This window comes from Talpa europaea (genome assembly GCF_964194135.1).
Source record: "Talpa europaea genome assembly, chromosome: 7".
Lineage (NCBI taxonomy): Eukaryota > Metazoa > Chordata > Mammalia > Eulipotyphla > Talpidae > Talpa > Talpa europaea.
Window position 1 is genome coordinate 3,458,456 of NC_140074.1, and position 17,879 is coordinate 3,476,334.

Here is a 17,879-nt window from a genome sequence, read left to right on the forward strand (position 1 = left end):
GACCCAAACCAAAGCCTCCCACCCAGCCCCACCGCCTGCTGACCGTCTGTTCTGTCCCCCTGCCCCCTCTGCTCCAGGCTACTTGCCTCTTCGCTGTTTTTCAAACACTTGCTCCTCCCTGTCTCAGGCCCTTTACACCTGAGCTGGCCGGATGCTTGCCCCAGGAGAGCCTTCACCTTCTTAAAGTCGGCTTGGTCAGCTGTCCCGGCCACTCAGCTTAGAATCGCAGCTCCCCACCCCCCCACCCCGCACATCTTTACCCCTTTGCCTGGCTTTATTTTTCTCCAAAGCACTTGTCCCCTAAGGTACCAAGCGATTTCCTGACTTTTCTTTTATCTGACTGCCCCGCTCCCCTGCTGTACCCTCAGCATCTAGCGTAGGGGAGTGGAGAGACTCCCCATAAATACTGGGTAATAATGAAGTCCTAATCTGAATTGAACACCCATTTGGACCAGGTCCTGTCTTGGAATTCAGTAAGATAGTGCCTCACAGCGCCCACCTGCTCCTGGCGGAGAGGACTAAGGACTGAGATGGTGACATGACAAGTTACTACACGGCTGGGTCAAGGAGGCCTCACCTAGCCTGGGGTGGGAGTCAGGGAGGGCTTCCTGGAAGAAGTGACACCTGAGGCCTGACCCAGCTCTCACTGACTGGGAAGGGATGAGGGCAAGGGCCTGCAGACGGGGGCACTGCGCAGAGAGGGCTGAGGGAGCATTCCTTCTGTACCCAGCACCCCACCCCCAAGGAGTGTAAGTGCACCCACCCCCTCTCAGCTAAGCGCTGGGGCGGGGTGGGGGGGCACAGTGAGGTCAGGGAGCAGCCTCCTTGTGAGGGGCAATAGGGTGGGGCTGGCAAGGGCACCGATCCTACCGTCCTTCTTCCAGGAGATCTTGGGGAAGGGGACACCCCAGCACTCGCAGGACATCCTGGCAGGGTGCCCCTCCATCACGGTCAGGGTGAGGGGCTCCCGAGAGGGGAACACTGGAGCGGCTGGGTAAGAGCAAAGAGGGGGTGAGGGGCCTGGGGTGGGACAGGGGTGAGGTGAGGGCAGGTGGAGGAAGACTGTTCCCGGGACCCAGTGGAGGCGGCACCCCTCCCTCTGCACCCCAGGGTCTAGGAGCCAGCCCTGCAGCGTCTGGGAAGGCGCCCCAGCCCGGCCCGCGAGACCTTACCCCAGACATTGAGGTTGTAGTGCTTCTCCGAGCGGCCTGCCTGGTTCAGCGCCTCGCAGGTGTAGCGGCCCGCATCGCCCACCTCCGCTCTGTGCACCTGGCCGGGGGCAGACGCCACCCTCAGCCCCAGGAGCAGGGCAGCAAGGAGACGGGCCTCCTCTGGCACCCGTGAGACCCGGGCAGATCACTTTACCCCGCCAAGTCCCAGCCTCCCCACCAGGAATGCCCAGAGAAGTTTCCAGAAGACAGCACCGTGTGTCCAACACAGTCCAGACACATGGAACAGGCTCCCTAAATGGCGGCCCTGCCAGCTTCACCCCACTTCTCATCCCCCCAGCCCTGCTTAGGGCGGTGGGTCCCACGCTACCTTTAATCTGCTCCCAGGCTCTTTGGATGGAGAAAAAGCCAGAAAAGAAGGTGGAAGATGAAGAATGGGGTGGAGGGGACCCTGCCCTTGGGGGTCGGATCCTAACATAGGGGGTATTGGAGCACGACCATCCTGTGACTTTGAAGACTGAAGGGACAGAGGGGGCAGGCACCCCAGACAGAGGGAACCAAAGAGCAGTGCTAGAGTTGGAATGACCATATCACAAAATGTCAAGGGGGAGGAGGAGCAGCGGGCTGCACTGGGAGGTTGTCCCCGGCGCTGGAGAGGTACCTGGCATGGATGAGTTATTCTCTGGGGACCTGGCAGACATTGCCCAGTCACCCCGGGGTCCACGTGTTTACATGAGAGACCCGAGGGTACATGGTCAGGACGCCCACAGTGGCCCGGCCAGGAGAAGGAGCTGGAATTTACATCCAGACTGATCCCGAGGCCCTGCCCCTAATCCGCCCCTGCAGGCCTGATGCCCTGGGAGGACCTTTGCTGCCCAAAGGCAAGGAGGCTTTGGAGCAGAAGCGGAAACAGGTGGGCGAGAGCTGCTCAGCTGTGTGGGTGCCAAGGGGTGCCAAGGGTGAGTCCTGGGTGATGGGCCAGGGTTGTGCCTGGAGACTAGGGCTGGAGGGGCTTGCAGGCCATGCTGAGCCAAATGGGTACTCTTGGGGGTCACCCACAGGCCCCGTGCCCAGGGCCCCGCTGTGCCTGGGCGAAGGCCTCGGGAGGGAGCACACCTCCAGCAAGGCCTTGTCTGCAGAGAGGCGGACGCCGGGCCGAGGGTCCAGCGGGCGGCCGTCCTTCCTCCAGCTCAGCACGGGCGGGGGCACGGCGTGGCTCCGACACTCCAGGGCCACCGACTCGTTGGTCAGCACAGACACGTTCCGCTCTTCTCCTTGGATGCTGGGGGGCACTGCGGGAGGGGCAGGAGGCGCTGTCTTGGGCATATTGCAGGGACCCGGCAGGTCAGGGCCAAGGCCTGGGTAAGGGCCAGCCTCTTCCAGCAGCCGGAACAAACCAGGGGGTGGGAGCCTCTCCCAGCCTGGCCTCCCCCCTTGACCTTCCCTGACCTGCTTCAAAAGGAGGTGCCGGCCTGTCTGTGATGGGGGCTCACATCCCAGCTGAGCCCATGTGAAGGCAGCCACAGTCCCAGGCTGGTGCCTCCCACGCCCAGTCACCCCTCTCCTTTTGGAGGTGAGCGGGCTGCCCCAGTCCCACCCTCGAAAGCCACTGACCTGGACCAGACGACCGCCCACGGGGGCCTGAGACTCACCGTGGACTTGTAGGGTGACTTCCTGGCGGTCCTCGCCCACGGCGTTCACGGCCACGCAGGTGTAGCTGCCAGAGTCAGACACCCGGGCACTGGCCAAGGTGAGGACCCGGCCCCCAGGGAAGACCTGTGCCCCGGCCGGAAGCCTGTGTGAGGTGTGCCCCAAAGGCGGCACCCACACCTTCGCGGGAGGGCCCTGCTGCCAGGCTACTGAGGCGGCCTGCCCCACCCCAGCACCCCCACAATCCAGTGGGCCCATGAGCTGCCCCAGATCTTGGGGCCTGCCCCGGCCAGTGGACAAGGGCACAGTGACACTGACCACCTGCCAGAGCAGCGCTGTCCACGTTAGAATGGACTGGGCAAACTAGAATGCGTTGAAGTTGGCTTCACTGCTTATTTTTACTCATCTCAATGAGGCTACTAGAAAGTTCTAAACAGTGTGACTGCCTCGCATGTGTGGTGTGCAAGCTTCAGGGCCCAGCACAGCTTCAGACCATCACCCACCATCCTCCCGCCGCCCACTGCCCAGCTGTGCTCCCGCACGCTGGCCTCTGCGTCACACTGGCTGAGGCACAGGGCGTGAACCAGGGCACCCAGCCCTGCTGACCTGGAGGCCAGAGGTCCCGGCAGCGGACACGGGGTTGCCGTCCTTCAGCCACATCAGCGTGGGGCTGGGGGCTCCGCTGGCATTGCAGGTCAGCCGCACCGGGGCATTGAGCAGCACGGGGCCCAGCAGGCTGGGGGGCAGCGTGATGCGTGGGGGAGCTGCAGGGGGGTGACACCAGAGCAGGCTGAGTCCCACAGTGTGTGGTGCAGGCCCTGCAGGGCCACAGCACGCGGCTCCAAACCAAAGCACCGGGAAAGTGCTCCCTACACAGGCCCCCACTCCAGGCCTCCTGGCTCAGCCCTCCCTGGCAACACCAGCCCGAGGCCCTCCACGTGGGAGATGAGGCTCAGAGAGGGCAGGTCACCAGCCCAAGGTTGACCAGCTAGGAAGTGGCGAGGCCGTCCTCGACCTTGGGTCTTCTGGTTGGCATGGGGTCATATCATGGGGAGGGAGTGGGTGACAAGGGCTGAGGACCCCTGGACAGAGTCTGTTGCCCCCCTCAGAAGTATCAGATGCAGCTCTGCCCTACCGGCATCCCCTTGGGCAGGAGACGGCTGGGAGAGTCGACTGCACCAGGGAAGCAGGAGCACGACGCTCACAGCCAGCCCTACCCGGCCACACCCCGCTCCAAGGAGCAAGCCCGACCTGGCCAGCCCCACCTGGCCGCCAGCACCAGCCTGGCCGCCTCTTGTTTCATAAGCTCCGGGCCAGGCATCCTTTCCATTTCTAGGATTCCTCCATCCTCTGCGACCTCAGGCCGGGGCAGGCGGTCTCCATAAGGGCACCCGGCTCTCCAAGATGCCTCCCAGACCCCCCAGGCCAGGTCAGCACCCTGGTTCCAGGCACCCGGTGGGACCTCACCTATACTAACTCCGCTCACAACTGTCAGGCAACAGAGCTCTGGGTAGTAGCTCATTACTGTCCCTTCCACTGCGCTGAGATTCTTGGGTCTGTCTTATTTGGGCTGCGGCCCTGGGGCACTGCCTCAATAACTGTGGCTGGCTGAAGACGGAGAGATGGAGAGATGGAGGACTGGATGGCTGAGCGGGAGGATGGACAGATGAGCAGGTGGATGGATGGGCAGAGGACTGGCAGGGTGATTGGATCAGTGGATGGACAGTGGGGTATTTTCATGAATGGGCGGGTGGGTGGATGGGTGGGTGGGTGAGTGGGTGGGTGGATGGATGGATGGATGGATGGATGGATGGATGGATGGACAGAGAGACTAACAGACAGATGGGTGGAGCCTCAACTTTTTGAACAAAGACCCCCAGTCCCAGGCGGCTCACCATTGACCCGCAGGCCATACTGCAGCTCTGTGCTGCCCACTACATTGGCTGCCACACAGCGGTAACTCCCAGTATCAGAAAACTGGGCTCGCTCGATGAGGAGGACCCTCCCATCTGCCGACACCGTCACTCCCTCCTGGGCAGAGACAGGCTGGCGGCCCTTGAACCAGGAAATATCTGGGGAAGAAGAGAAAAGAGATGCGAGGGGTCTTGCCAGTCCTCCTGCCTGGAGAGCAGGCAGCAGAGAGCAGCTTCGGGGCTGGCCACACGAGGGCCATTATTCCAGGCTCCCCTGGGGATAGGGCAACTTCTCCAGGCCTCGCCACCCCAGGCAGAGCACCCCACAGTAGCAGGGGAGCTAGTGGGCCCTCCTGTCCTCCCAGCGCTCATGCCTACTGCCATACTCCCAGCCCCCCCTCAACTGCTGATCTGGGGGGCCCAGATGGAGAGTGAGTAGAGGCCCTGGTCCTCACCCCCACCCCCTGGGGAGCCTTGGGGAGCAGCAGACGTCCTGCAGCTTCAGCACAGGCCCTGGCAGTGACTGGCATGTAGCAGGCATTGGAAGAACCAGGGGATTTTCTCCCCATTTTTGCCCACAGAGAAGGACCTGGGTCTGGGGGCTCTCGTTCAATGGCCACAGGCGCTGGGGAGGTGGCTCTCAGTCCAGGGGGGCCTTACCGGGGGAGGGCACACCCGAAGCCAGACACTCCAGGGCCACCGAGGCGTTTTCCAGCACTGCCTTGTTGGTGGGGACCGGCTCGATGTTGGGGGGCACTGGGGGCGACAAGGAGAGCCCTGGCTTAGTGGGGTGGGCTCTGGGGTGCCCCCCTCCCTAGCCTCTCATGGGGCCCTGGGCAACGCAACACTCCAAATAGCTCGTGTCTCCTCCTCAGAGGCACTGGCCACAACCTTCACCACAACCACACAGAGGCCGCGAACAGCGGCCTCCAGCACGGCGCCCCCCGGCCCTGAGCACAGGCGGCCAGAGCAGGCAAGGGGTGCCTCCAACTCTGGGCCCCTTGGCGGGACGGGAGGTGGTGCCGCCACCTTGGGAAGAGCTCTGGACGGTTCTCAAGAGACTAAAAACAGAAAGATCACATGATCCAGCGACCCCACTTCTGGTTATCTGAGGAGCACGGAAGCTTCGGCTCTGAATGTGCCCCGCGGGGTGTGGCGCCTGCTCCTCCGGGAGCAGCCAAGGCCCGCGAGAGACCAGGGAACAGGGAGGGGCCAGCCGCGGGCGCTCAGCTGCCAGGCAGAGGCATCAAGGTCATTTGCAGCAAATGGAAGGAACTCCAGGGAGTTCCGGGAAATGGAGTCAGCCAGAAAGACAAAGAGCGGGAGGGGTCCTGTGTAGGGGGGTCTCGAAACAAAGCGGGCGAGCAGACGCAGCCAAGTAAAACTGGACACTGCTGACCAGGGCACCCGCGGCCAGCGGGCGCTGGGGTGAGGGAGGGTGGCGGGACTTGGTCTCTGCACTGGCTTTCTGATTCTTAAAGACAAGGGGCGAGGGCAGGGACGTGGGGACCAGCGGGAGGGATACCCCTGGAAGCGGCGCGGAAGCCTGGCTTTGGACTTCTGAAGGAAGCGTGTGGCTGGGAATTTAAAGCCCAGCTCCGTCCCTGACGCCCAAGGCAGCCGCGGCCTCGAGAGCCACCTCCCGTCCCTCCTCACCCAGGACCTTGAGAGCCAGGTCCCTTCTGCTCTCGCCGGCCAGGTTAGTGGCGACGCAAGTGTAGACGCCCTCGTCCCTCAGGTCCACCTTTTCGATCTGGAGACAGAGGAAGCAGGGGGCAGAGTTCGCCATGGGGATGGGGGTACAGGGGGCCTAGAGCTTGGGGCAGTCAGGTCAATCCTGGGACATGAGAGCACGACGCGCTGGGGGAGGCGAGGCGTGGGGACCAGCTGGCTCTGGGTCACCCACTCAGAGTCCAGGGGACCCCTCTGATCCTGTGCCCGTCCCCGTCCCCCTCATTTCTCCCTCTGATAGCTGAAGTTCCTGGGGTCCTAGGCTAGACTAAGGGTCCCACTGAGAACCCCAGGTTAAGTGGGCTCCGTGTTCATCTTCCTTCCCATATCCAGACTGCCAGGACCCTACTTGGAGTCTCCAGGCCCCTAAAGGCAGCCCCTTCGCCTGTACCCAACTGCCCCGCCAGGCCTGGCCCCCGCATGTACCTGCAGGCTCCCCCCCGAGGCTGCCAGGGCTACTCCATCCTTCCACCAGCGGAGGCTTGGAGCAGGCACCCCTGTCCCTTCACATCGGAGAGTGACGGGCTGCAGGAAAGGGGCCGTGACATTCTCACCCCCGACAATGACCACTGAAGGGAGCTCTGGGCGGGAGACAGGGTGAGCTTGGGTCAGGCTCAGGAAGGGTGCACGGACACGCAGCAACCCCTCGTGCCTGGGGAGGCGGCATCTGGCCTCCTGCCTTCTGCCTCCCCCTGCCCCACTCTGCCCTCCCAGATACTGGCTTAGGAGAAAGAGCACCACACTCAGGCCAGCAGAGCAGACCTTTCCCTTTTAAATGCTCCCAACCATCCATCCATCCATCCATCCATCCATCCATCCATCCATCCATCCATCCGCCCGTCCATCCGCACGTCCATCCGTCCATCCATCCATCCATCCATCTGTCCATCCGTCCATCCATCCGTCCATCCATCCATCCATCCATCCATCCATCCGTCCATCCATCCGTGCACTGAGCATCCACTCTGTGCCCCAGACTCCCTCTGGCGCAGGGACACGGCAGAGAAAGGTGGCCACTGTGCTGCACACTCAGAGCTCCCAGAGCTGGGTAGTACAGATTAGAACTGTGGTGGAATCAAGGAGGGATTCCTGGAGGAAGCACCAATTCTAGGACAGACCTGAAAGGTAGGGAGGAGCCAGACAGGCAAAGAGGAAGCCGGGGAAGCTTCCAGGCAGCAGAACAGCAGGCGCAGATGAGAGAGGCTGATGTTGGACGATGAAGGTCAGGGTGGTCAGCAAGAAGAGAGCAAGTAGAGAGAGGGAGGCTTGGGGGAGCGAGGGCCTGGACTGCACAGACAGCAAGGGTGGTGAGCAGCTGAGACCAGCTTCCCATGTGTCCCTTTGGGGAGACCTCCCCAGGTCGGAGGGCCAGATGGTCATGCCCTCTGACCCTCCCCTCCCCGGCGTCCCAGGCACGCCCTCACCGTGCACGGACAACTCCACCTCGGCCCCGGCAGTGCCCGCCTCGTTGGTGGCCTGGCAGGAGAAGAGGCCGGCATGGCCCAGCTGTACGTGGTCAATCTGCAGTGTGGTCCCTTGGGGGCCCACCTGCACCCCAGCCAGCTCCTCCACTGGGTGGCCGTTCTGTAGCCACCTAAAGTGGTTGGGGAGGGGGACAGGTCAGCCGAGGCCAAGGCTGCAGGACTAGCCAGGAGGGCCACATGGTCTCTGACCTCATGGCCTCATCCACAGTCCTGGGAGGAGGAAGCCTCTCCCATCCCCACCCACCCCAAAGTATGGCCTTCCCCCCATTCCTGGCCTCCGCCACCCCATACGCACTGGATAGTGGGCACTGGGGAGCCGGAGGCCTGGCAGGGGAGTTCCAGGGGCTGTCCCACGAGGGCGGTCACCTGGCCCAAGCCTTCAGCCACCAGCAGCTGTGGGGGCACTGCAGGCAGAGCATCGGTGCTTAGAGCTGAGCACGGCGCGGCCAGAGGACCTCCCAAGCCTCAGGCTCCTGAGCAAGGCCGCAGCCTCACTCGCCTCAAGTCCCCCATCAATGGCCCCTCCTCCAGGAAGCCTCTGGGACCACTCAAGGCGGGATGGCACACCTGCCCCTCTGCCCGCCTCCCACAGGCGCGGCCTGCTCTTTCCATGTCTGTGGCCCTGGGAGACTCGGGGCTCAGGAGTCCCTGTCCCCTGCTATCCCCAGCACCACACAGGTCTGGCCCAGAGTTAAACATGGCATGGAGGGAGGGAACAGGCCAGGGTCCCACCCCCATCCCCGCGGCCGGCGCCCATAGCCCCATGTTGGGCTTTGGGGAGTTCTCTGTAAATATCTGGCCACTCCTGGAAGGCAGAGCGGTGGCCTCCATCCTGAGTGACCTGGTAGGGGCCCCACCCCCTCTGCGTGCTGAGCGTCCCCCGACCCAGGACTCAGACCATACAGGACACTGCGCATTTCTCTGCCACCTTCCATGCCGGCAGGGGCCGGGGGGCCCGAGCCCAGTGGGTGTGGGGATGGGGGGGTGCGGCCCAGGTGAGGGCGGCAGGTGGGGCTCACCCTGCACCTCCACAGAGTACCGCAGCACAGCCTCCCCGGCGGGGCTGGCGGCCACGCAGCTGTACAGGCCACCCGCCGCCTCGTCCAGGTGCTCCAGCCTCAGCGCGCCGCCCGCCTGCAGCCGCGTGCTGTTGCTCTCGGCCACGGGCAGCCCCTCGTGCTGCCAGGAGAGGGTGGGGGGCGGGTGGCCTCGGGCCACGCACTCCAGGGCCAGGGGCCTCCCCGCCACAGCCTTCACGGCGCGCGGCCCGCCTCCTGCTCCCTCGATGCTGGGCGGCACTGGGGGGGGACGGGGCTGCTCAGGGGGGCCTGCTCAGCCCCGCGCCCCCCCACGTGAGCCACCCTCCCTCTCCTCCATCAGCCGAAACCCCCTGTTCCGGCACTCCCCGCCCCCGACGCGCTCATGGCTAAGTGGGGACCTGGGGTCGAGTCCCGGGGCAGCTGATCCAACGAGCAGAAGCGGTGAGGGGCCCGGGCCGGGCTCACAGGGAGCCGTCAGTTCAGAGCCACTAATTCCTAGCGAGGCCGCAGGGTCTGGGCGTGGGTTGTGGAGAGTCTCGGGCCAGAGAGACCTGGATTCTCTGCTGCTCCGCCTCAGCCTGGGCAGCCCCCACCCTGGCCGCAGGGCCCGGCTTGTCTGAAGGAGACTGGACCCTTCAACGTGCCCAGCTCCTTAGTGCCGTTCCTGTCCCACCCCGCTGGCCTGGGCTCTGAACAGACGGCCCTGTGTCCTCTGGCCTGGCGAGGCCACCACGGCCAACACCCCCCACCCCCCGCTGCCCCAGCTGCTGCCCCGGCCACTCACCATACACCTGCAGCCTCGTGGCCCTCTCCGCGAGCCCCGCCGGGTTGCTGGCCCGGCAGGTATAGAAGCCTGCGTCCGAGCCCCGGGCCCTCCCCAGCTGCAGCTGCCGGCCCCCCCTGGAGTAGACGGCCTCGGCGCTGGGGGGCAGCGGCACCCCGTCCTTGAACCAGGCGATGTCCGGAGCTGGCACACCTCGGGCCTCGCACAGGAAGCGCGCGGGCTGGCCCTCCACGACGGCCACCTCGCCCGTCTCATTGGAGCCCCAGATGGTGGGAGGTGCTGAGAAGGACAGAGGGGTCACGGGGGCCCCCAGGGGCCGGCGGCCGCCTCCAGGTGGCACGCACAGGCTGCTACCACGGGGTGGGGGAGGGAGGGTGGGGCCCGGGACAGACGGGAGAGGCCAGCCTGGTCATCCCCAGTGACCTCATGGTGGAAGCTGGGGGGGCCGCAGGCTGGGGCTCTGCACCCCGCTGGCCTGGACTGCACGCAGCCTCCTTCTGTAGAGAGCACACGGGCGCAGCGCCCTCTGCAGGCAGCTTCAGTTCCCACCCATCCGGGCCAGGGGCCCTGGTTCTGCCCCCAAGCGGAGACAGTGAACAGCCTTTCGATGAGCGCGTCTCTCCGTGTGGAGGAAAGGGGCTTGATTTAGAGAAAAAGTCGAAGGAGGCGCCGCCCCGACTGGCCTCAGAGACTGTGAACGCTTGCTTGCGAAGCTGAGACGGGCCCCAGGGGGCTTGGAACAAGCGGGCTCCCTCAGCCCCGCCCCATCCCCCCAGCCTGACGGGGAGGGACCCCTCTCTGCCCCCATCCCCCTCCGAGGCGGTGGGCAGCGGCCGGCGGGGGGGGGGGGGCAGCGGGGGGCACGCAGAGGCAGGAGCGCACCGTGGACGCTGAGCTGGAAGTCCTTGGCCTGCTGGCCGGCTGGGCTGAAGGCCACACACTGGTACCGTCCCTCGTCGCCCAAGTGGCTGCTGGCGATCCTGAGGACCTGGCCGTCCTCCTGGAGCTGGACGCGAGGGTCTCCCGGAAGGACAGGCCTGAAAAGGTGGTCGCGAGGTGCGGCCAGTGAGTGAAGGCGCCCGCAGGGGCAGGGATGAGGGGGCAGCTGCTCTAGGGACGATGAGCCCATCCCCATGTGGAATATTATTTAGTCCCAAAAAGGAATGAGGCCCCTGCAGGCCGGCGAAGGGGAGCAGGCCCGAAGGCCCCGTGCCTGTGCGGAGGGCTGCAGGGCTGGGGGGGGACACGGCTGCTGGTGCCTCCTGGAACGTGAGGGAGCTGGTGGCCGTGGGACGCCGCGCCAGACCCGCTGAATTCACACCTGAGAGTCGTCCATTTCATGTCGTGTGAATTTTATCCCCCCGCAAAAAGAGGACCCGAGTGATGAGAAAACCCCGCCCGGTGAGAGCAGGGTGATCCCGGGGAGCGGGGTGGGGGTACGCCCCTGCCCTCCGCCAGTGCCCTGGGGGTCGCAGGCGATGCCTGACACCTCCCCCCAACACACACCGCCCACGGGGAGGGGAGGCACTCACTGCCCGTCCTTGGTCCACTCCATCTGGGGCGTGGGGACCCCCGAGGCCCGGCACGCCAGCTGCACCTCCGCCCCAGCCCGGCCCAGCACCTCCTGGGCAGCCCCGGCGCCGAGCACGGAAGGTGGGACTGGGGGCGAGAAGGGGAAGGGATTCCTCACACCCTGCCAGACCCGTGCAGACCCGGGCTGGGCACTCTTCACTCCTCCCATCCTTCAGGGAAGCTCCCCCCACACACCCCGCATGGGCTCGGGCCTGCCCTCTGCTGTCTGGGCTGCCTGTGCAACCGTTAGAGCTCACAGTGAGGTGCTTGGCTAGTGTCTGCCCAGAGAGCTCAGGGAGGATGGGGGCTCTGTGGGGGGCCCCTCTCTGCTCTGCTCTCCCCTTCCCAACCACCTAAAAAGTGAGAGGATGCAGGGCTGGGGGGGGGGGGCGGGGGCTCAGGCCTCACTCACTGAGCACAAGGAGATCAAAGTCCTTCTGGGCGGTCCCGGCCTGGTTCTCTGCCCGGCAGGAGTAGAGGCCAGAATCGCCCTCCTGGATCCTGGGGAAGTGGAGGGCACCCAGGAAGCGGTGACTGCCTAGGTGGGGGATCTGGGCAGAAGAGGCCAGAGGGAGCTGGTGAGCGGGATCTGGCCACCTCCAGCATCCGCGATGAGAAACCGAGGCCAGGGAGCTGGCTGGCGACCGCAACCCTGAGGTTCTAGCTCCGAGAACAGTGTGGTGCCCTCTCCACCAGGCAGGCCCCCAGACTTCATCATGGGTCCACAATCCTCCACTTCCCTGAGCCCCAATGACACCATCACGTATCTCCCCCACATCTTGACACATGTGGGGGAGACCTGATCTGAATGCCACCCACCCCCCACCGGCCCTGGGGACACCCACCGGCTGCCCATCTTTGAGCCACACGACCTCAGGGGCTGGAAAGCCACTCGCATCACACTCCAGTGTCAGGGGCTGCCCGGCCATGCCCGTCACGTTGACTCTGTGCTCGTCCTCCCGGATACTGGGGGCCACTTGGGGACAAAGAGAAGCAGAGGTGCTGTCCCTCCCCCGGAAAACCACAGTTGCCTGGATTCGGGCCACTTTCCCTGGTCTGGACAGATGGCCCCAGCCCCTGCCCTCTCCTAGATTTGGGGTCCAGGACACCGGTCCAGCCCCTAATCTGGCTACAAGGAGCCCTCAATGTGGACCTGGACTGCACCCCAGGACCTCGGCAGCCTTGCCCCCCACAGGCCCCAAGGGAGCTGCCACCCAGGGTGTCCTGGAGTGCGTGGGTGTGTGGGCCAGCCCTGCCCCAGCTCTGGGGCCCCTGCTCACCGAGGACCACCAGCTTGGCTGTCCTGGACGCAGAGCCCGCCTCGTTGGTGGCCCGGCACTCATAGTCGCCGCTGTCGCTGGGGGACACTGAGGCCAGGAACAGGGAGCCCTCGTCCAGCACCGCCAGGCCGGGGCGGCCGTGCAGGAGCTCCGAGGACGGGCCCTTCCGCCACGTGACCTGAGGCTTGGGCGTCCCTGGCAGGCGCAGGGAATCAGCATGAATACCCCCTTCCGACTCCTCACCCTTGCTGCCCCCCCATGATGGTCCTCGCTCCTGCAGAGCCCCCCACACCACCCCCAGGGCCAGCACTTCTGTGGGGCTGCCTGGAGGGGCCCTGGGGCTTGAACCCTGGATTCCTGAGCCCAGACTGGCTGTAACCAGAGCTACAGTGGGACTCAGCGCTGTCGCCCAAAATCACCCTCCACACCCGACTCCCCCAGGGACCATGGCCTGCCGGTCACAGTCGGGGGCCACTGCAGGAGAAGACAGTTGGGGCTCCCCACTGGGGAACAGGGGCACCCACATCCTGGGGACTGGCTCGGTGCTTGGTCCTTTAGCCCTGAGCCCTCTAGGCCCGAGGTCACTTGGCAGGTGAATCCCAGCACCCCCCGGCAGCTCCCTGCCTGGAGAGGAGGGAGGCCAAGGGCGGCCAGGGCAAGGCCATGTTTATTGGCAGGGAGGGGTTGGGTTATGCTGAGACTGGAGTCGGCCCAGAGGACAGGCCGGATGGGCCAGGGATGGAGTGGGGTCCTGGGCAGCCTCCGGGCACCAAGGACAGGAGACCAGGGCCTGGCTGGGTCCCACCTCCCAAGAGGGAGCAGCTGCCTGCTGACACCAGTAACTGACACGAGGTGGCGCCATGATCAAAGGCTGAAATCTCAGGCCCTCTGGGCAGCTGTGCACACTGGCACCCTTGGGGATCCTGAGGAGCCCCACTTCCAGCAGGTGCCTGCCTCAACCTGTCCCTCTCTGTGTCCTGCTCTGGGCCCTGTGGCACCAGGAAGCATAGCTGAGACGAGTCAGCTCTCCCGGCTCCTGCCAGGCTTTTTGTCACCTGCCACTTGCTCAGAAACCCAGCCTTCTAGAAGGCTCCATCCATGCCTAGGGAGGGGGCTCATCTTCCTAGTCAGGGAAGAGCCCAAAGCCCAAAGAAGCAACTCAGGCAGGCAGCAGGTCTGCGGGACAGGAAGGCAGACCCCTGCCCAGGGCCCTGCTGGACCAGGCACAGAACGGGACCGGAACAGCAGCCCTGTGGGGCGCCTGGTGTGTCCCCACTAGGGAGGGGGACACAGAGGCTCTGAGAGGAGGTATAAGCTGCCCCAAGTGCCAGATCCTGGAAGTGCTGCGGCTGGGCGACTGGGCTGGATTTCCCAGGAGCACAAGAGTCTGGCCCCTGGGAGAAAGTACAGGAATTGGGGCCCACTGAGCCCCGATCCACAGGACTTTTGGACCTCCCATGGCGCCGGCTGTTACAACTCAAGGACCAGAGTCAAACCACAGCACCCTGGTGAGCCCCCCAGCTGTGTGACCGTGGGCAAGCGTCCCAGCCCCTCTGGGCCGCCCCTAACAAGAGGACATAAGCTGACACTCATGCTACGGGGCGCTGACGGGGTGAGATGCCTGGTGCTCCTGGGCACGCGTGGCGCCTGTCACCCTCGGGTGCTGCCCGGTGCATGGCCCTGCCCCGCGGCCTCTGGTCCAGCCTCACCTCTGGCGGGGCACGGCAGGCTGGCGTTCTCTCCCGCCACTCTCTGCAGCAGGCCACTGGTCTCGTTGGCTCCCCAGTGCGGCGGCTCTGGAGGGAGGGAGGCCCGACGCTTGGTGCCCATGCTCCAGGGACTTGCGGTCAGCCGCAGGCCACGGAACAGCAGCCGGGGCCACACGGGGTCCGCGGGCTCAGGAGGCCGATGGGGCTCTCAGCCTCCCAGGGCCAGGGCTGTGCTGCCCTGGGCGTCCCTCCCGGTAGTGGCTTCCCAACATAACAGTGAAATGCTAACACCACTGGTCCAGAACTTTCTACATGCCACAGCTGCACACACACGCTCACCTGACCCCTCGCACCTTTTAGACCCACTTGGCAGGTGAGAATGCTGGGGGTGGAAGGTGTAGATGATGGGCTTCCTGTCCAGCTGACGGGTGGAAGAAGCTGGACCTGGGCCCAGGCACCTGCTCTACAATCGCTGACCCCAGTGACCCTCCAGGACCTCTGTCCACCCCAGAGGCTGACAGAGGCTCCCTGACACCACCTGGGGCTGGGGCTGCGAGGCAGCTTGAAGAGGTCAAGCAAGGCCCCAAGGACAGACAAGCATCTCAGAAGCCTGGGCTGTTGTGGGGTTGGGGTGGGCGGAGGTGAGTTCTGGGGTTTAGGGGACACTCACCCAGCACCCTGAGCTCCAGCTCCCAGTCATCCTGCCCGGCACTGCTGGAGGCTTCGCAGCGGTACACCCCTGCATCAGAGGCCTGCACGGCTGCAAAGTAGACTGAGCCCCCGCCCTGCAGGGCCATCCCATCCTTGGACCACTCCAGCTGGGGTTCAGGGGTGCCCTCGGCCACACAATTCAGGTCCACAGCTTCTCCTGCCAGCACCTTCCAGACCCTTGGGCCCTTCTGCACCTGAGGGGGCACTGACAGGGCCAGGGAGAGGGTTGTTAAGGTCGGGGTCCCCGGGTGGGGCTCACAGAGAGGACCTGGCTGGCTGCAGCGGTCCCCATACCCCTGGAAGTCACCAGGCAGCATAAGTCATCCTGGGAACAATTAAAGCCTTGTTTTGTGGAGAAAAGAGAATACACCCCTTGTGGGCCCCCCGAAAGTGAGCAGAATCTGGCTTTTCAACTGAACACATGCCCTCATCAAAGGATTGTTCCCCATTTTGCTCTCCCTGCTCCTCCGCCCACCTTCCCCCATACACCAAACACCCCCAGAGAATCACCCGCTGGGGATCACCTACTCCGCACTGGATGGGGAAACTGAGGCCCAAGGGGCAGAGGGAAAGCTTGGTGGCACCGCAAGGCTGGGTGGCAGTGCTCGTGCAGGTTTGAACCCCAGCTCTGCCCTCATGGCCCCAGGGCCCTGCACAGGCTGAGCCTCAGCTTCCCTCCTCATTGAGCCACCAGGATAATCTGAGAACCGGCACTAAGGCCGCCAGCTCGGAGTCTGGCCCCGTGGGGCACCGTGAGCTGTGGCTGATGCATTCTGGTCGCCCACTCTGCTCTCGCCCTCCCCAGAGCTGGGGGAGGAGGGGAGAGGGTGGGGGAGCGTGGAGGAGCGTGGGGGAGGGTGGGGGCGGGTGGGGGAGGGCGGGGCAGACAGAAGGAGGACCGTGGAGCACAGGGGAAGGACTGGAGCAGGGAGAGGAGGCCTGGTGGAGGAAGGGGTTTCCGTTCTTTCCCCGTGGTGTTTCCCAGGCACTTCCCCATCCCCCATCTGCCCTTGTCTTCCCCGAGGCGGCTGATGCCATGTCCATTTGGCAGATGAAGATACCGAGGCAGGGAGAGGCTGTGTGACTTGGCCAGTGTGCGCGTTCCCTCAGCAGGCAGCCGCGGGAGCAGGCCCCCGCCTGGGTCCGCGTGACCAGGATCCGGGCTCCAGCCCACTGGGAGGTAAGACCGTCGGTGGGAGTGTGACCCCGGAAGGGAGAGGCCCCTCGGCACAGGCACACGGGGGCACGCACAGCCTGCCCTTGCTGAGAACAAGTGCCAGAGCCGGATGTCATCAGTGGGAGGCGGGCACTGCTGTGGCCCCACCGAGAGCGGAGGAAGTGGAGGCTCAGAGAGCCCAAGCCACTGGCCGGAGGTCACACAGCCCTTGGGTGGCAGAGTCGGGATTCCGCCCAGCCCAGGCCGTCTCGGAGTCCCTCACACGTTCCTGCAAACCACAGCAAACCCTTGGCCCCGCCTTCTCCAAGCCTCAGACTGTCCCCCTGTGAAAGGGGGCGCTGGCTTGCATCGGGGGTGGCCTTCTCTGCAAAGGGCCAGATAGTGAATACCCCAAGCTGCGCAGGCCAGATGGTCTCTGTGTCAACTGTTCCACCCGGCCGCCACAGCGGACAGCAGCCAGAGCCAGCCGTGGGACAACCGCGTGGCTGGGTGCCAGTAATGTGTATTTATGGACACAGGCATGTGAATTTCACACCATGTCACATGTTGCAAAATATTGACTTTCTTCCCCCGGTCATTTAAGAACGTAGACACCATGCCCGGCGCCTGGGCCAAATGCTAGCAGCGGTGGACCAGATGTGGCTGAGGCCGTGGGTGGCTGACCACGGTCTTCAGGGCTCCTGGGCCCTTGAGGATGACCAGCACCCTGCCCCTCTGTGCAGAGCCCACTGGCCGGCTCCCAGGACTGGGGCCCGACGCCTGGGGAAATGGCCACTCCAGGCCCAGCCGGGCCGGGCACCCGGACCACAGCTGGGTGGGCGTGGTGCTGGCCCAGGGAAGGGGCTTCCTGGGCAGTAGCCACTCCTATCCGTGTGCCCAGGGCCTGTCTGCGTGGGCACAGTGGGGGGGCCTCTCTGGGGGCCTCACACCTCCTCACACCGCCAGGCCCTGGGCTCCATGGCCGGCTCACAGGGCAGAGAGACCCTCAGACACACCCTCCATGGCTGCCCCCATGAGACCCTCATAACCCTCAAGTTCCGCCCCCTAGAGCCACACTGGGCCCTGCTCTTTATTCTCAGGGGGCCACCAGCAAGGCCCTACCTTGCACCCTGAGGACGTAGTGCCGAGAGGTAGACCCCGCGGGGTTGCTGGCTGTGCATCTGTAGAGACCGCTGTCGCCGACCTGGGCCTGGGCCAGACGCAGGGAACCCGACTGGAGGAGGCCACGCCTGTGGAAGGCACTGGTGAGACCCCGACCCACCCCAGCCCCTGTCTGAAAAGGCTTCAAGCCCACCTGGAATCAGCCGCCTCTCCCAGAAAGCCTTCCAGGATTTAAGCAGGGACCAGGGCCCGCCCATCCTCCCTGCCCATTCCCCACTTCCGCAAATCCCCAGGCAGGACCAGGTCCCGGCACCAATGAACACCGGACCAGGAGTTCCCTGGGTTGGGTTCAAGTCCAAACTCAGCCCTTCGCTGGGTGAAGGAAGTACCTTCACCTCTTCGAGCCTCTGCTTCTTCGTCTGTCAAATGGGCAGAGTGAAATTAAGTACCTGGAGTGAGTGCAGATCCCATGAGGTCACCAGCACCTGGTCATCCGTGGCTCCTGCAGACCACTGCCAGCAGGCCCTTCCCCTGAACTCACCCCTGGCCTGTGAGAGG

The 17,879-nt window shown here is 64.7% G+C and overlaps 1 protein-coding gene across 1 annotated transcript in view; it reads right to left on the reverse strand.

The window, feature by feature from the left end:
* The window catches only part of HMCN2 (hemicentin 2), a gene marked incomplete at its 5' end in the record, with an annotated part of 117,783 nt that overhangs the window by 45,003 nt on the left and 54,901 nt on the right, over positions 1–17,879 (reverse strand). Inside the window, 21 exon segments of the mRNA XM_084237151.1 lie at positions 871–990; positions 1,173–1,269; positions 2,286–2,461; positions 2,822–2,945; positions 3,426–3,583; positions 4,715–4,891; positions 5,393–5,488; positions 6,389–6,485; positions 6,890–7,044; positions 7,888–8,057; positions 8,243–8,351; positions 8,967–9,245; positions 9,772–10,050; positions 10,654–10,808; positions 11,304–11,430; positions 11,756–11,894; positions 12,189–12,319; positions 12,624–12,818; positions 14,333–14,419; positions 15,003–15,248; positions 17,322–17,449. Of these exon segments, the coding sequence (XP_084093277.1) occupies positions 871–990; positions 1,173–1,269; positions 2,286–2,461; positions 2,822–2,945; positions 3,426–3,583; positions 4,715–4,891; positions 5,393–5,488; positions 6,389–6,485; positions 6,890–7,044; positions 7,888–8,057; positions 8,243–8,351; positions 8,967–9,245; positions 9,772–10,050; positions 10,654–10,808; positions 11,304–11,430; positions 11,756–11,894; positions 12,189–12,319; positions 12,624–12,818; positions 14,333–14,419; positions 15,003–15,248; positions 17,322–17,449 (3,245 nt within the window).